The sequence below is a fragment of the Procambarus clarkii genome, chromosome 38 (assembly GCF_040958095.1).
Source record: "Procambarus clarkii isolate CNS0578487 chromosome 38, FALCON_Pclarkii_2.0, whole genome shotgun sequence".
In the NCBI taxonomy this organism is placed as follows: Eukaryota; Metazoa; Arthropoda; class Malacostraca; order Decapoda; family Cambaridae; genus Procambarus; species Procambarus clarkii.
This window is the reverse complement of record NC_091187.1, coordinates 16,646,060-16,664,965: the sequence shown is the minus strand read 5'-3', so window position 1 is coordinate 16,664,965 and position 18,906 is coordinate 16,646,060. Positions and strand designations below refer to the sequence as shown.

Here is an 18,906-nt window from a genome sequence, read left to right as displayed (position 1 = left end):
AACCTATTCATGATTACAGACCCTCCCCTTCCCCCAAAAAATTAATTACCCAATATGTCCTTATTTTTGGCCAAGATTTCTGGAAGCATATCATTTTGAATGAAATATTTATACATCTCTTGAACATTTGTTATAGAATTGTCTCTGAATTCGCGTACCTTGTCGCACCCCATCACATAGTGACGGAGGGTGTGCGAATAATTTTGTTGAACAATGCAAGAACCTCAAGCAGAGATCTTGACGGAGGGAGAGAGGGTCAGACGAAGAGAGAATGGGAGGGAAAGAGAGAGAAAGAGAGAGCGATGAAAGAGTAAGAGGGGAATGTTAGGAGAGGTGGAGGGAGAAAGGTGGAGAGGGTGGAAGAGGGGAGGAAAAAGAAGTAAAAGAGGGGAGTGACAAGGAGGGGGATGAGAGGGAAGTGGGGGATGTTGGAGAAGAGTGGACAGAAAGGTGGAGACACGGCGATTGGGGAGTACGGGGGAAGAGATAGGGGATTGAATGGAGACTGGGAGAGGGAAGGAAAACGAAAAATTGGGAGAGAGGGGGGTGGGGGGTGGAGAATGGGGAGAAAGGTGGAGAGGTGAGATGGGGAGAAAGGTGAAGAGGGGGTGGGGATAGATGTGATAGGGGAAAGAAAATTAAGGTGGAGATGCAAGAGAGAGAGGGTGGAAATGAATGGAGCGGGGAGGAGTGGAGAGGAGAAGGAGATGTTAGGAAGAAAATTGGCGATGGGAGAGGGGGGAAGAGAAGATCGATTGGAAGGTGATAGCAGAAGAGAGATGAGAGAGATTGTGAAAGGGGTGGGGTACATATTGGAAAGGGAGAGAGGAGTGAGAGACCCGGGTGCTGCCAGTTAACCCCACCCTCTCCCCCAGCTATCTATATTTACCTGAATTTTACCTGAGGGCCACTAACACACTAGTGGCCTCAATGAGGACAGGAAGCCGGCAAAGGTCCCTCCCATTTGTCCTGATGATTTTTTTCAAGCTGGATTTTAAAGTCAAGCAGAGTTTTGACTTCGGCAGGTAGGTGGTTCCACGGGTTTATAACTGTGGGTGAAAAAGCATCTGTATTCAGTCCTACATTGTGGCAAGTTGAGCTTGAAACTTAATTCTTGCCTGGGTTACATTTGACCTTTTGAAGACATTGTCCAGATGAACATCCTCCAAATTGTTTAGTACTCTATTTTTAATGTTTCGGTGAGATCAGCTATATAGGTGATTCCTGTCTCCCCTCTTGCATATGTGCACTACATTGGCTGCCTTTCATTGCCTACATTGGCAGTTCTCCTGTTTCAGTGTTGTTTCAGCTTCCCCTCTTAGGTGAGATCATGTCTGGTTCCAGTTTAGTTGTGTCCAGCTCCAGCAGGTGCCTTCCTATTTCATTATAGAAATTTCTGTTGAGTTCCTCACTAACATCAATCATTCTCAAAAAATGTGCCTTCCTCAATCCTGTTTCATAACTTGTACATTTACTGCTGTTTTCCTCATATGTGGCTGTGATGTAGCTTCGGTTGAGTCTGCTTTATCTGCCATGCCATTTTCAAATTGTCTTTTAGTTTCTCTCTCTAAGGTACCTCCCTGTGCTTTACGTTCTTTTGTTTTGTAATTTCTCCATACCTGCAGGTTTCCTTGTCTAGTGTCCTAGTAAAAGTTCTTGCAAGCCTGGTTGTATGATCTTTATAGTGCCTCATTCTTGTATATGTGTTATGAAAAAAGTCAGGTTATTCCATTGTGTTACTGCAGGTTGATAATGGAGTAACCTCATTACACCTTTTACACTTACTATTAAATCATCCTTTTCTCATTGCTTTTGTTTCTATTTTGTTTTCAGAATATATTGGCCCTCAACCCACGCATCAGCAGCCATGCCAGGTTTCAGCCCTCCACTGTCACCAAGGCCGATAAGAAGAACTGGAAACGCAACAAGTCCAGAAACTGCACTGTATGTATCAGATAATGATAAACAAATTTGTTTATTTATTTATATACAAGAAGGTACATTGGGATGAGAAAGTACATACATTGGGGTATGAGTGCAATATTCTGGCAAAGCCACTGACATGCATAACATTTTAGGCAGGTCCTTAATTAAGCTACTCAATAATAATAATAATAATTTTTTTACAAAAAGGTAATGGGTTTGTGAGATTACAATATACAGTATTGGTATTTTTACATTCTTGTAAAGCCAGTAACAAACATAGCATTTTGGGCAGGTCTTTAATCTTTATTTATTTATTTATTTATATACAAGAAGGTATAATGGGTTTATGAGAGTACATATCATTGATGTTTTTACATTCTTGTAAAGCCAGTAACAAACATAGTGTTTTGGGCAGGTCCTTAATCTAACATAATAATTTTAGGTAGGTAATTTGTAGCAAAATTGAAAAAAGTTAACAGGTACATTGTAGGAAAATTTGAAGAAAATTAGTAGGTACATTTTAGTAAAATTTGAGGATTATTGACAGGTTCAGGTAATTTTTAAGTTAGGTACTTTTTCATTCATTTTAAATTAGGTACAGTATTTACATTCTCAGGACAAAAATGTAAGAACTCTTGTACAGTATATATAAATAAAATAAGTAAAACATTTTATTTCAACAGATCAACTGTAGTTTGGAAAAAAACTTTGACGACATTAAGCATACAACTTTGAGTGAAAGAGGTGCTCTTCGTGAGGCTGCTCGATGCCTCAAGTGTGCTGATGCACCTTGCCAGAAATCTTGTCCGACACAGCTTGACATCAAGCAGTTCATCTCTTGCATTGCTAACAAGGTAATGACCCTTCACACTTAATTTTGATGACAAAATTATACATATACATGTATAGTATTTGGAACTTCATAATGTTTATATGATAATATTGTGCAAATGGGTAGATCTTCACTCAATGCCGAATTTATATGAAAAGATTGTATTGTATACATAGCTTGAGCGTTAAATGTTTTTTATATGACATAATTGCATACATAATTAGATTTCCTCTTTTGATTTATATTACTGTATATGACAGGATTATACATATGATTGGCTCACACCTTGCAGCAGGCATTGTGATGTGTTTAGAGAGTCCTGAAATTTATCATACTGTATTTTTAAATTAACTATACAGTTATCTCATAAAATTCAAGAACAGTAAAGATTTTGCCTTCAGAAGACTGTCAGTTAAATTAAATTCCCTCTAGATTTTGTATAAAAATACTTTTATTTACAATCAAATATTCAAATAAGATGATTAAATATTTATATATTACATATGACGGAAATAATCACTTGAACGTAAAACTTGGCAGAATTACTATGGGGCGGCCAAGATGATTTTCTCAGACAATCCACTGGGACTGACGTGTGGGATGGTGTGTCCAACTAGTGACCTCTGTGTAGGTGGATGTAACCTCTATGCCAGTGAGGAAGGTCCCATAAATATTGGTGGCTTACAGCAGTTTGCAACAGATGTGAGTACAGTACTACAGTATAGCACCGTATATGCATACACTATTAATAATTTTTAAGGAAACTAATACTGTATGTAGATCCAGATTTATCCGAGGACCATTATCTGCAGGGATCATATCACAGATAAGACACTGGTGTCATTCCGAAGGTTTTTCCATTCTTTCTAATGTATATTTGTTTTGCTGCACAGTATATTGAACTAAAGTACACAATCTCGAATTCACTGAAGTCATGACTGTCAAGATAGGGCTACACCTCAAAATACAACTTGAAAAAATCTCAAAAAGAATGTCTGATTGTCCTTCCTTACTCTCTGCCCCTGTGAGAAATTTGCACGGTATTTCTGCTATCATTGAGTTGCACTCTTGAAATATCAAACAGACATTTGTTTCATGTGTGATACCCATGGGTTTTGTTACAACCCTCTAGGAAGTGTTTGAAGTCAGGATTATTAGTATTGCACTTCAGAGTTTTATAGATACTGTATAGAGTACACTTGAGAGTCTGAGTACTGACTTAAATATTAACATATTGATAGATTTTGGTAAGGATGACATACTAAAATAATGAAGTGAAATACTGTCTGGTATTGGAGTTTGTTATTATTCTGATTGCTGATTTGTGTTGAGTAATTATGTCTCAGAGGTAATTTTGAGTTGTATATCTTTGCATCATTTAATACACTGTTTATATTATTGTATTTCTAGCCTTCATATTGCAACTAATTACATTTAATTTCATTGTATTCCAAGAGAAACTATTTTTCTACTTATGTATAAGCGATTTCTTGATCTAATTACAAAGGCTGGCATTTGAAGGCCATCTTGGTCAAAAGGAGTTATTTTGATTGTAAGTTCTTAATATTTGTTGAAAGTAAGGTATTAAAATTACTGTATTAATTTTCTTTCTTTAATAGATATTCCGTCAGATGAATATTCCCCAAGTTCGGCCACCAAATTTACCAGCAGACCTTCCAGAGAGCTACGATGCAAAGATTGCTCTTATTGGTCAGTTCCTTCCATCTATTTCATTCTTACACTATCAAAATCAATTATCTTTACATTTGCACATTTTTCATCAATTCCATCCTAGCATGGGCATGACTCAGTCTGTCTATACATTACTGCAATACATTGACACATACTCAGAGCCAGTAGGTTCTCAGACATCAGCCAGAAAATATCTGATTGTCTCCAGGAGTATTAAGTTTTAGTCTTAGTGTTTTTTCTCACACCTTTTCCAAAACGCTGTGCATATTAGTGGCTTTAGGCATTGTATGTATTAGCTCTTTCAAGAAATCCAACATTATGTTTGCAACTCATCTTGTATGTATGTACTTTTACCTGAATAAACATTTGACTTAATTTGATTTGAAGTGGTTTTAGATCTTTGCCCTATGTGGCTCTCCTTGTATACTGCAGTTTAGTGTGAACCTGGCAGTAGAGAGCTTGGAGCTGCATATACTCAGGGTTGCCTTCCCTGGGTGCTCCCTAGTGCTGCCCTTGCATGGTCAGAGTTGTTTTCTCTGGAGTGATTGAGGGTGCACTTTCTTAGTGGTCCTCTTAGCTTGTGGGCATCACCCATGGTGAATCAGATCTTGTAGTGGTTTTGGGGTGGGTTTCTCATTGTTATTTTTCTTTCTATGGGAGTTTCTGTCTGCAGCTTTCCTGTCAACCTTTTCTCCAGTTCTCCCTTTTCATTCTGTTCTCTGTGGAGATATACTGTAGTGACAAGCAGCCACCTTAGGAGCCCTTCCAGAAAACTAATGTTGAATGTAATGGTGGTTCCTTGGACTATCCCTTCCCCTTTCCATGGTTTCAGTTTTGATCTTCCTGACTAAATGATCGAGACTGTCTAGCCGGAGGATTGACACGCTATGTGCACTGTTGCCTAGTGGTGTGCGGGTTTAAGTGACAATTGACCTGCTTCATGACTGATTCATTTAACCAGTTTGGTGTCTCGGTTTCAATGTTCGTTTTACTTTAATGATTGTTTGCTTTGTCCCATTACTTGACTGTCTTTTCTTGGTTAGTGACCTGATATCCTTTGTGCCTTGTGTCTCTATAGAAGGGACCAGATTTTGGCCTGTGGTCCACAGTCAGCTCACAAGAGCCTAGTGTATATTTAATTGGGTAGAGCTATCCAGGTAGCTAGCAACAAGGAGCCAACAAAGACACGCCAGAGAGAGGCATTTCATTTCATTCAGTATTGTAGTTTTTATGATTTGGGTGCAAATTTATATACAGAGAGTGGGATTGAAATTGAGATCTGAATTGACCATGACATAATACTTTAGTTTGTAAATTGGTTTATAATACTACCATTGTTTTATGCATAATAATACTGTATGTGAGCATCTGCAAAGGGTTAAGTAATTGTTCATTAACTTTTTACTGACAATTTGTTAAAATTAAACTCAAAATGAATTTTTGTTTTCTAGGGTGTGGACCAGCCTCAATATCATGTGCAACCTTCTTGGGACGTCTTGGCTATCACAACATTGATGTCTTTGAGAAGAACAGTTATGTTGGAGGTTTGAGTTCTTCTGAAATCCCACAATACAGACTCCCTTTTGAAGTGGTTAATTTTGAAGTGGACCTTATGAAAGATCTTGGAGTGAAAGTACATCATGGTCGTCAGCTCTCTCAGTCTGATATAACGATTAAGGTAAATACTGTACTAAATACACTGTATTCTTCAAGCTACACATTTTCTAATGATGAGTGAAGCTTTGTTAGTAATAATTTAAATAAATATCAGTAAATATGTACTGTATAGAGAATTCTTCTTATACACTGCTTTATATACAGTAACTGCATGTTTATGCATGTACTGTATTCCTAAAATCTACCATAAATATTTCATTTGCTTAATATGCTGAAATCCTCCTCTGGTCAATATTGAATTTTTTCATTACGGAAAATATTTTTGTATCGGTGTTTAAATGTTATTTCAGGGCCTACAGCAAGAGGGATACGAGGCCATATTTGTTGGCATTGGCCTTCCTCAGCCTAAAAAAATTGGCATATTTGCCGATCTTAACATTGACATGGGCTTCTACACAAGTAAAGATTTTTTGCCTCTGGTGACAGCAGCTAGTAAACCAGGTGAGATGCTCTAAAAAATTTATGCAATTTGCTATGCATTATATTATATGCTATGCATTATAATACATTCCCACTCAGAACGTTTGGTTATGGATCCCTTTCAGTGCATCCGATCTTTGCTGTTTTTCCATACTTAATGTGTTTTATTAATAAAAGTCGTAAAGCACACATTTGACCAAATTTTGATTCTAAAATAATATAAACAATATGTTGTGAATTGACGTACAGTATTGTCATCACAAATCTGTTTTAAATTAAATTTCTTAATTATCTGGACATTATATCTGTTGGGTCCAACCACAACTGGATCAGAATCTTAACACTGTATCCAATTTTTCATTAGATCACTTCTGTTGGACTAGGAATCCACTGTATACAGTATATAGATTGATAATATAAGAGTTGAATAGTGTGCTCAAAGTTGCAGTAGTACAGCACTGTATGCACCAAAGTGAAATTATGTGTAGAAAGTCATAAAAGTAACAAATTATCCTGAGACGACAGAGGTTCAACATAATGTGGCTCAAAAACTTCATGGTAACATTTAAGCAGATTTTTAATACATTTATTTTCTAACATCTTTTGCATAGTGAACCTCATTATAGAAATTAAATAATTGAAATTGGTAACTTCTTAGGAATGTGTGCTTGCAAGGCCCAGCTGCCATCTGTAAAGGGTGTGGTGCTCGTTCTGGGAGCTGGAGACACTGCCTTTGATTGTGCTACATCTGCTCTGCGCTGTGGGGCAAAACGTGTCTTCGTTGTTTTCAGGAAAGGATTTACAAATATTCGGGCTGTTCCTGAAGAGGTATGTATTTTTCTTGATTGCTAAGCATAAGTGTTTTTGTTATAATGCTTCCAAACTTGGCTATAGTTTCTTAGGCGTTAAAGTTGTAATCGTTCATTAGATTGGAATTGCCAATTCATGTCTTTTCATGGGTGACCTTTTGTGTTCATTATTCAACCTGGCCTCTCAAATTATACATCATCTTTTAGTGTCCAAACCCCCAATGGACAAAATATGATGTACTATAAATCATAGCGGCTCTTGAAAGATCAGGTTTTCTCTGCGTGGGTCATTGGTTAGGTTCGGTTCAGGCAATTTAGTAAAGTACCTGTATGTAATTTTCGTGACATTGTGACAACTCAAGAGGACGGGCCAAACTATTTGTTGGTTGTGACCTACAAATGACCTTTAATTTTGCTATAATGCAAAATACTTTTCTAACAACAATATTATTCATTGCCGCATACTCTCCTTGCTTCACAAGTTACAAGATCATAATGCCTTCTGCTCTCCTTTTACCCTCATACTTTACATGCACATTTTAGTTGCCTGTCCTTAACTCTTCTAGCAACTTTCACACTTTCTTCCTTCATTTTTCTTCATTGTCCTTCAGTAATTAGCCTTTGGTTTACCCATTATGCCTATTCTCTGTAATCCAGATATTTAGAGATGTTACCAATTTTAGTTAAATCATTTTTATCCTTAGATGGAACTTGCACGTGATGAAATGTGCGAATTCCTGCCATTTTTGTCACCGCGTGAAGTGATCGTGAAGAATGGAAGAGTTGCAGGCATGGAGTTTGTGCGCACATATCAAAACGATGATGGGTCCTGGATTGATGACGAAGATCAGACACTCAAACTGAAGTGCGACTTCATAATCTCTGCCTTTGGTTCTGGCCTTTCAGATGCAGATAGTAAGTTATTATTTAGTTGATAAGAAATTATTGATTCCCTTAGCATTTATAAATTCCTCACACACACACCTACCCAATACTGTATCTCAAATTTGAGTCTTGATAAATGAGTTAGTTTTAGTTTAGTTCATTTATTATGAATAATAATTTTTGTATTGCTGCAAGCCAAAGGTGCTAATTTCTTTGTGTGTAAAAATCTAATCAGCACAGTAACAAAGTGGATTAAATTGTGATTTTGATATTCAAATATACCTGTAGTACTGTATTGCAATCTAAAAAATACAGTAGTCTTCACTTATAATTAAATTATATTTTTTATCCTTAAAACATTTCTTTATTATACAGTATATAAAATCTTAAAAATAAATATAAATTTAACTTTGATCTATAGTTGAATCTTTTTAATTCAATTTATTTTCAGTTTCAAAGGGTTAAATAATTGTTATACAGTTCTGTATTTCATATTTCTATGAGGTGCATAGTGTGTGTTCTTTTCCATTTCTTATTGTCAGGGAGAGGAGGCTTGCTGGGCTTAATGAGGCCCTCCCTAGCTAGGGACAAGGCTGTCCACAGTCACTTGGTACAAAACCATAGGAAAAGACATATTCAAAGTTCAAAATAATGCTCAACAAATGATCCTTGGAAGATTACAGAACAAATGTGTTACTATATTTGTATTACCTGTACTATGTTATTAGTATTTTTGCTGATTTGTTGTAATTCTTCACAGTTCATTCAGCTTTGGCACCAGTGAAATTGAACCGATGGGGTCAGCCAGAGGTGGACGAGCAAACGATGAGTACAAGCGAACCTGGTGTCTTCTGCGGGGGAGACATTGCGGGTGTGGCTGAAACCTCTGTTGAAAGTGTCAATGATGGAAAGACAGCTGCTTGGCATATTCATAAATATCTACAGGTACTATATATATAAAATCATGTTGACCAAACCACACACTAGAAAGTGAAGGGACGACGATGTTTCGGTCCGTCCTGGACCATTCTCAAGTCGATTGTGTTCTGTAACACAGTCGACTGTAATCTGTAATCTTCCAGCACAATCGACTTGAGAATCGTCCAGGATGGACCGAAACGTCATCGTCCCTTCACTTTCTAGTGCGTGGCTTGGTCAACATATTTCAGCCACGTTATTGTGATTCCTCGTCTGCATATAAAATCATATTTTCTTTCTGTTTTCAAAGTATGTGTTGAGAAAACAACAAGGAACAAGCCATAAAATACAAAGAGATAAAGAGAAAAAAGAATATGACACTGGAACAGCAGTTTGTGAGATGGTAATGGTTGAGAAAAAGTATCAAACTAGTGTGTAGTATTGCAGTGTGGATGTACTGTAATTATATTGCAAAACGTGGTTCTTGTATTCAACAGTCTCTCCATGGCCTCTTTGTTCCTGAGACGCCACAGCTGCCAAAGTTTTACACTCCCATTGATGAGGTGGACATCTCTATTACAATATGTGGTATTAAGTATGTTTTTCAGTATTTTACATTATGATTCTATTAATAATTTACTATTTTGTTTTCAATACAATTCTGTTTGTCTTAGCTTTGTCATCTACTTCACTTACTGTGATATATGTATGTATGTATGTATGTATGTATGTTCCCGTGTGAACATCATAACCAACACAATGTTGGTTATGATGTTCACAGCGAGAAGCAGACATTCACAGCCCACAACAGTGGTTTCATCCATCTGCACTCCCATTGACATTATGTTCCTTCAGAAATTAAACTTGTGGAAAATTATTCATATGATTAATTACAGGAATCTGATAATAATAGCAGTGTTGTGGCTATAGTTAGCAATATTGGAGGTATTTTGCCAAGTCAGGTGGCATCATCTGCTTGAATAGTCTGCTGGTAGCATGTGGTGCTATGCTGTCCTTTGTCCTTACAACGCCCACCAGAACTGCTTTATGGTTCGTTTTGATGCATAAAAATGTAGATAGTTATATATATATGTGTATGCAGTGTAATAACGGCAAAAGTTGAATGGTTTATTGTTCAAAGAATATAATATTGTGTGTATATTACGACAAGAATATATTTGAGCATTCTGATGTTCCACACATTTTATTATATAAATTTCTCAAATGTCACACTATTGAATATTATTGTAACTAATCAGAGACACTGAAAAAAAATATTTTTGTGGCAATTAACCCCCACCCCCCTCCCCTGCCTGGCCCGGGTGACTGCCTCGGGACAATGACTCGAACTCTCGTGAATCGTGACACTTCATCATGGCCAAAGTAAGTCATATACTGTACTGTGCAATTTTTTTCCCCCACCATAATCAGGTAATGCATATTAACAATATTAGAAGAGAAAAAAAAATCAATTTTATTTTCTTGCACACTGGGGTTATCAGTTGTTAACAGGTATGCAGCCCAAGGGTTAAAATGGATTTTCAAAGAAGACGATTGTGAATCAAGGAAAATTACTGAGCAATAGACAAGCCAATTAATTAGAATGATTATACTTTATTGTACAGTAATTTGATTTCATTAGAGTACAACTGTTCAATTCGAATACAGTATTACATACAAATGAAAACTAAAGGTCATGTCACAGAAAGTAGTGTGGAAAGTACTAGTTTATTACTACACTTAAATGTAGTGAATAAGTCTCAATAACATGGCTAAAACAAATACAGTAACCCACACACATGAAATAAATCATTGTTACTTACATTTCATTTCATGTGTAGATTGAGTTATTTACTCTACTTAAATGCAATTTGTGATCACTTGACAGTTTTAGTATTGTTCAGCAAGTTGCACACTTCAGTGTAGAATGTTCATCTTTAATTTAATACTGTAACCAAAAATTTGGTGGCATTAAAGAGTACAGTACAGTACGACAAATACAGAATGAGAAACGATCATCAGATTTTATTTAATTTGTTATGTTAACATCTTAAGCTATATTCTGATAATCAAGATTTTACGTACATCCTCAGATTCCCAAATCCCTTTGGCCTGGCATCTGCTCCACCAACGACAGCTGCACCTATGATGCGTAGAGCATACGAGGCTGGCTGGGGCTTCTGTGTCAGCAAGACATTTGCTCTTGATAAGGTAAATTTGCTTTCCTATTACTATTTTATAAATTGCTATACACTGTTTGTTTTCTTTCTGCTGTTGACAGAACTTATGACTATAGAACACTCAACTAAATAGCAAACAAGGAAAAGCACTACCAGATCATTATGGAACACTTGCCTATATCATGGGTTCCTGTAGCACAGTCGGGTTCGTTCTCGACCCATAATTGAGAATTCCGTGTTCGAATCCTGGACAGGACAGAATTGGTTGGGAACATTTCCTTTCACCTAATGCCACTTTTCACTTAGCAATAAGTAGGTGCCCAGGAATTAGTCAGCTTGATGTGGGGTTGCATCCTGGGCAGGGTCAGTAATTTGACCTGAAGGGGGGGATAAAAGCCAAACGTGTGTGAATACACTCTGGCTTCCTGTCCCCTGACACAGTGAATTATTATACGACAAACAAGAAAAATAACCATCAAGTCATGCTGCCACCTAGATATAACACCGTTGTGCATTCTACTCTTTCAGGACATCGTAACCAATGTATCACCTCGTATAGTGCGAGGAACAACTTCGGGTCACATATATGGTCCTGGCCAAGGTTCCTTCCTCAACATAGAGCTCATCTCTGAAAAAACATGTGCCTATTGGCTACAGAGCATTAGTGAGCTTAAGAGAGACTTCCCAGATAAGGTTTGTTACCCGTAGACCCCAAAAATCTATAAATTTCATATAAAAATATTCTGCAAATTACCAGGTGTTAAGTTTTGAAAATATTATGCCATACTGTGGTAACAAAGTTGCTAAATACATCAGTTTAATTTAATTAATTCCAATATTGAAATATCCTGTTAAATTACAATTGCATAATTATCTTTCAGTAGGATAAATTTACTGGTTAACATTATACGTATTCCTCCCTGAAGGTGCTTATTGCCAGCATCATGTGCAGTTTTAATGCTGAAGACTGGACTGAACTAGCCAAGAGAGCTGAAGAGGCAGGATCTGATGCTCTCGAGCTGAACTTGTCGTGTCCACATGGTATGGGCGAGCGTGGAATGGGTCTAGCATGCGGCCAGGTGAGATGTGTGTGCAAATACTGCAATTGTTTCTTCCTAAATATAAGATCAATTTTAATATTATGTAAAAGGGCACTCTTAAAGAAAAATGTAAATTTTCATTTGATCATGTAAAATATGTATAATGTGTAGTGAAGAGACGACAACGTTTTGGTCCATCATGGCCCATTATCAAGTCGATTATCACGACGACTTGATAGTCATCCAGGACGAACTGAGACGTTGTCATCTCTTCATCTTCTAGTGTGTGGTTTGGTCAACATTTCTTCAGCCACGGTATTGTGACTCATCATTTGCATCTGTATAATATATGGTATCTGTGTTTGAATTGGTTTAGCTTCTACATGGTTCTTTCCATTATATATTGTATACATATATATATTTATATATACACTAGAAGGTATAATGGGCTGTGAAAGTACATATGTTGGTGATTAAGTGGTACATTCTTACAATGCCACTAACACACACAGGTGTTTCAGGCAGGTCTTAAAGCTAGTACAGAATGTGTAATTGAATTTAAAATTAGGATGTGAAACAGTTAATCTTAAATAAAAAATAAATGTAATGATAGGTATATAATAGAATTTGAATTCACATAATTACTACATTAAACAACAGATTTAAAAGAACGATGAATAGTTTTGTATAATGTTTTAAAATTTTAAAATCTTCTTGTTGTATCAGTTTTATAGCTGTATGTAATTTATAGAGGGTCAGTCCACAAAGATATATAATTGCTATTTTCTTGCAAGGATCCAGAACTGGTTCGAGATATCTGCCGGTGGGTACGCGCTGCAGTTTCAATTCCCTTCTTTGCAAAGCTCACGCCCAATGTGACCAACATTGTTGCCATTGCTAAGGCTGCGTATGAAGGTAAGGGATTATTTTGTCATTTTGTTTTCCACATGAGGCATCATTTAGGAGTGAGGTTGTGGAAGGCTTAACAAACTTGTGATCATTTTGTATTATTGTACGTTTAAATATATATAATGTGGGAACAAGGGGTCTAGCTTGAATTGATTATCAGTCTGTTTAATACTACCTAATTTTGGCAAATATAATTGATTCTAATGTACTGCATATAATATCACCATGAATACAAACAGTAGGCATATACACCAAGGAATTGTGTATATATAATTATGTTGCAAAATACAACAAAAATTGCACTCATTTTACAATTTATTTTATATCTCTAAAAAAAAATAATTCCTTATTAACCCCCTAATTGTACAGGCTATTTCAATATCATGTGCGAGATAAAAGTTGTTCTGACAACATGTTGGAACTTGAGTGCCAACATGTCAGTTTTCCTATGCTGACAATCACCTATAGTGGTACTTGTCTCAGACAAAGGCAGGCAGGTCCATCAGTGGTGCCATCAGTGTCTTTCCTACACTGCCAGAAAACCTGTGTGGAGCATTCTTTTTCACATCTACATCAGTGGCAGAATACATGATCATTTCTATGATGAGTCCTGTCTCAGTCACAAAGGATGAATAGTTTCTAGCCTTACCTGTGCCATTATTACAGTGCAGTACTGTATATACTTTTGGAAGGAAACTCTTCCCTTGAACAACATAAGAGACTCGTCAGTTACAATATTCTGCATTGGTACATGTAAGATTTATACTTGTTATTGAGGTTTGTGCAGATGTGCCAGAGTCAGTCGCTTTTATTTTGTATATCGTTATTCTTGAAATGTATACATCTGAAGCCGAAATGTGTCTTGACATGAATTTTGGACATTACGGAGGTCGGTGTGACTGCATCCTTGTTCCAATATTCTTCTATAACATGTTTCTTTGCATGTGCCAACATTATTACAGCCAGGAATGTATACTTTTCTGCTGCATTAGTGTCTCCACTCATTCATACATGATTGTGGAGGTAAATCTCCAGAATCAATCACAGTTGCAGCCCAACAGTTTGTTTTATTCACACTGTGTTGAGTGAATGCCTCAAAAAACGCAGTGAAATAGTCTAATTCACACATTTTGTCATCAGCCACAAAGAAACTGCTCACACCAGTATTTGAATCATAAAAATTGGGCACATGTGGTTGAAAACCTTTACCAGAACTCCACATAATGTCGTCTATGGTGGTGCCTGTTGAGCACACTAGGAGCTACTAGGTGTACTACTAGGGGAGCACGCTACACACCCCAAGCAGCAGTACCAGGAGCTGCTGCTTGGATTTACTGGACACCATGGTGCCTCTATAGTGCCTAGAAACACTTAAACCTATTGGAAAAGACACATCAGAGACTCCATGAATTTTGTGTAGAGGAGGTGGTGGTGAGGTGGCGTTACCCCCACTCACTCCGCTAAGCTTAGCATCACCACCATCAGGAATTCCAGCATCACTACTACCTGTTTCAAGGCCTTTTAAATTTTACTAATCATGTACCAAGAGTCTTTACTGTGATTTGGCTCTGGTGTTTACTCATAATTTCATACAGTAATAGCTTTACACAAAGCTTATTTTTCAGTTGCAAGAACCAATAGCATTCTTTTTATGTTATTACAAAGGTGGAGCAGATGGTGTAACTGCAACCAACACAGTATCTGGCTTAATGGGTCTTCTACCAGATGGTTCAGCCTGGCCATCTGTTGGCAAGGAGAAGAGAACGACCTATGGAGGAGTATCAGGTACGGATATAAATTACTGAACACTATTTGTTAATTGTTACCCCTCAAAATCATGGTTACTATCATAATAATTATAATTGCATATTATATACAGTACTGTGTATATACAAACTAATATTATTAAGTTGAACATCCTAAGAAACATAAGCATGATAAATTGTTGATGTTCTCACTTGTTGCTGATAGGCAATTTAGCAAGCTACAAACAGATGACTAGAGCAGTAAATGTATTTTATCATTACCCTCAATTTATAATTAATTCAGTCCAGTATCTCATAAGATGTTCATAGTAAAGCCTCCCCAGCAATTGCCAATATGCTCATTCGGTTTAATGAATAACGTGAGATCACTGAATGCAAAATACTTCACAAAGACAATACCATTTCTGTGTATCTCTTTAATACAGAACTATTCTCCATTGTGGAAGAAAAGAAGAGATCTAACAAAGTTATTGATCCTATTATTATAGGAGTGAGCATAATGCTGTACAAAGTCCTTGATTTAACTAACTGCAGCTTTGATAGTCAATAAAATTTACACACATTCAAAGTCATTAGTTTTGCTGATATGTAGTATTGTACATTAAGTTGTTTGTAATAATATCCGTAATCTTTGTTCCTTATAAAGGTAATGCAATTCGTCCCATTGCTCTGCGAGCTGTAACGGCCATTGGTCGAGCTTTGCCCGACTTTCCTATCCTTGCCACAGGCGGCATAGATTCTGCAGAGGCTGGTCTCCAGTTCCTGTTAGGTGGTGCATCAGCACTACAGGTTAGAACATATTGGCATATAATATATATGTAGCATTATAGTAGTAAGAATGGATTTATGCTGAAAATGTACTATATTATAATTTTGCATACATTCAGTACTGTTATTAAAAATGTTGATCTCTTTAGTGTTCTACATTCATACCTCATTAGATCTAAACAAAAATAATCATCCAGTTGGAGGTCTACAGAGGTGTAATTTGTAATATGCACAGGTGCTTACTCTTTGCCAAATCCAATGTACAGAATGCACATATGATTGAAGATACTGTATTGAAATTCATTGCCATAGATTAAGATAATTAAGGAAATATTTGTACATACTGACATATTTAATTCTCAATGCATGTTCAATTTGCTCATTGTGGGATGTTTTCTTCAGAAATATTCATTGCTTTAATCTTTTTATTTTTAGAAGTTTCATTTTGTTTCCAGTTATTTATATATTTGAATAACCCATTAATCACTAGCATTTTATTCTATACACAATAAAGATGCTGTACTGTATAATAGATGTCTAATTATAAAAGTACTTGTAGTGTAAAAATTAAATTGAAGACATGTCAAACCCATTATACTAAGAATATACAGTAGTCCACATTACTGTATTTTAAATATGAAACAAAAATTCACAGGTATGCAGTTCCGTGCAGAACCAGGACTTCACAGTGATTGAGGATTATATTCTTGGCCTTAAGGCTTTGCTTTATCTGAACTCACTGGAGTCCAAGAAGAACTGGATTGGTCAGTCTCCTCCAACCCCTCAGCACCAGGTTGGGAAGCCTATAGTGCAACTTAGCAGTATTGTTGGCAAGGTGAGTGATGTACTTTACACAATTATTTGTTCTGCCTGTAATGCAAAAAGTGTGTGATTTGAGCCTGTGAAAAATTAATTTCCGAGCACATTATGGCTCTCCCGTGGGTATTCCATTGTGTGTGCCTAGAAGATAATCGAGATAAGTCAAGCAAGAGGACAAGAGTTGATATCATTCCTGCAGGGTCATATAACACATTTTTATTCAAATTCCAGGATTGTTACCCATTACTGTGTCCTGTGACATTATTATCTTTTTGTTTTTGATATATGGGTACAGGAACAGACAATTTCTGACCCTTGTTAGCAGGCTCAGAGCTGCTTTCCCTTCTCATAGCCTTTCCCTACCAATTTTCCCTGGAACACAACCTTGCCAATTAGTTAAAAACCAGGTACCCAATTATGGCAAGGTGAACATTACAGATTGATCCCATCAATCAATCCTCCATGACCAGGACTCAAACTCTGATCAAATTATTTAAATTCCATATTAGCACCTTGCTTGAACGTACCATTTGTCGAAAAGCCAAATTTTAAAATTTAAATTAGGGATTGTCAATTTTTGTTAGATTATTTACATTTCTTTGTGAAGTCTGAACATTTGTGTGATTTTCTTATCACTTTTGGGAAAATTATTTTGTTACAAATGCTTCTAAAAGAACAAATGCTGAAGTAAACAATTCTCAACAGGGTCTTGCCAACTTTGGTCCAAATAGGGAGGAGAAAGAGAAGGCAATCGCCGAGCATAAAATTCAGATAGACATTTTGAAGCCAGATCCTGCCCCCCGCACCATTGACACCCCCAAAAATGGAATCCCATCAATTCAAGCCATGGTGGGTAAAGCCCTACCCATGGTTGGAACATACGGAGACCTGGATAACAAGCAACAGAAGGTCGCTCTCATTGACGAAGTATGTAATACTTTTTTGTTGTTGCTTTCTCATGGCTTTTTGTATTCTATTCATCTCTTCTCTATATGATTGTGCAGTGCAGGCTTGGAACCTAGCACTGGAAATGTTTTATACATTAACAGAACAATAATGTGTTTGCGTAGTGATTAGAAAAATAGACAAATCTTGTTGAAACTTTAATAAAAATAATTTTTTTCAAGTTTTATTGAATTTTGGGTTGATCAATTGATACAGAATTAGTGTATGTAATTGGTCACATTGATTGAATGGATGATGGCAAGCTGTGTATGCGAGTTACTTTGAAGGTAACGAGAGGAAGTGTCAGAAGATGGGCAGACTTGCCGAGTGTGTCTTGAGGAAGCAGTGATGGGATATGTTAAGAGAGCAAGGTGAAACCATTGCATATTATCAAAGGAAATAAAATTCAGATCCAGAGCAAGAAAGTTTAACCATTTCGTTTTTTCATTTTGGTCGCTTACTGCCAGACATACTTTTGAGACTGGAGCAGGCAGAGACCACTAATCAAAAATCTTTACATCCATTCCATCTGCCTATTTTTTTCTCCTTGCAAACTCCCTTTCTTTAAAAGTGATGGTCACTTTTACAATCTTCATAGGATATTTCCGTTATCTCGATAAAACATGTTTCACCACTTGCACTCTGAAAAAGATTGTAGACAGAATGAGGCCTGCAGCAGCAAGCATAAATATAGTATACAGGAAGAAGTGATAAAACATAAATAACAAAGGACAAATAAAAGTTCCAATAACTGTGTTTATTGGAACAATGGAAATGTGAAATGTTTTTTTTATAGTAGACAGTCCATTTGGCCCATTGTAGCAAAGGGTAGGTAACTACAGTATTCCCAATAGGTCATCTGGCCTATGGTAGCATAGAATAGGTAATTGCTTCCGTAAATTGAGATCACCTGGCCTACTGTAGCAGAGTAGGCAACTGTTTCAATAGACACTAGGTGAGTACCGATCTGGCCTACAGTAGCAAAAGGGTAGGTAACTGCTTCAATAGACAAAGATCATTTGGTCTGCCGTCACTTGTGAAAAAACCTAGGGTGGAGCATGTCTAAGTTCAGAGGCTAAGAGTACTGCATATAATTCACACAATCATGTAATATTGCAGTGTATTATATGAACAAAATATACTTACAGGAAATGTGCATCAACTGTGGAAAATGTTACATGACCTGTAATGATTCTGGTTATCAAGCAATCACCTTTGACCCCAAGACTCATTTGACAAAAGTTACAGATGATTGTACAGGATGCACACTGTGTGTGTCAGTCTGCCCCATTATTGACTGTATCAGGTATGTTGAACCAC

The 18,906-nt window shown here is 36.7% G+C and overlaps 1 protein-coding gene across 1 annotated transcript in view; it reads left to right on the top strand.

The window, feature by feature from the left end:
- Window positions 1–18,906, top strand: part of su(r) (dihydropyrimidine dehydrogenase su(r)) — a 30,310-nt gene that overhangs the window by 10,130 nt on the left and 1,274 nt on the right. The window contains exons 2-20 of the mRNA XM_045764624.2: window positions 1,834–1,944; window positions 2,610–2,780; window positions 3,299–3,460; window positions 4,378–4,468; window positions 5,902–6,128; window positions 6,418–6,568; window positions 7,206–7,375; window positions 8,061–8,271; window positions 9,002–9,186; window positions 9,657–9,754; window positions 11,253–11,370; window positions 11,868–12,032; window positions 12,266–12,418; window positions 13,174–13,294; window positions 14,954–15,073; window positions 15,701–15,843; window positions 16,478–16,657; window positions 17,347–17,568; window positions 18,735–18,892. Of these exons, the coding sequence (XP_045620580.1) occupies window positions 1,834–1,944; window positions 2,610–2,780; window positions 3,299–3,460; window positions 4,378–4,468; window positions 5,902–6,128; window positions 6,418–6,568; window positions 7,206–7,375; window positions 8,061–8,271; window positions 9,002–9,186; window positions 9,657–9,754; window positions 11,253–11,370; window positions 11,868–12,032; window positions 12,266–12,418; window positions 13,174–13,294; window positions 14,954–15,073; window positions 15,701–15,843; window positions 16,478–16,657; window positions 17,347–17,568; window positions 18,735–18,892 (2,957 nt within the window). The remainder of the gene's footprint in view (window positions 1–1,833; window positions 1,945–2,609; window positions 2,781–3,298; window positions 3,461–4,377; window positions 4,469–5,901; window positions 6,129–6,417; window positions 6,569–7,205; window positions 7,376–8,060; window positions 8,272–9,001; window positions 9,187–9,656; window positions 9,755–11,252; window positions 11,371–11,867; window positions 12,033–12,265; window positions 12,419–13,173; window positions 13,295–14,953; window positions 15,074–15,700; window positions 15,844–16,477; window positions 16,658–17,346; window positions 17,569–18,734; window positions 18,893–18,906) is intronic.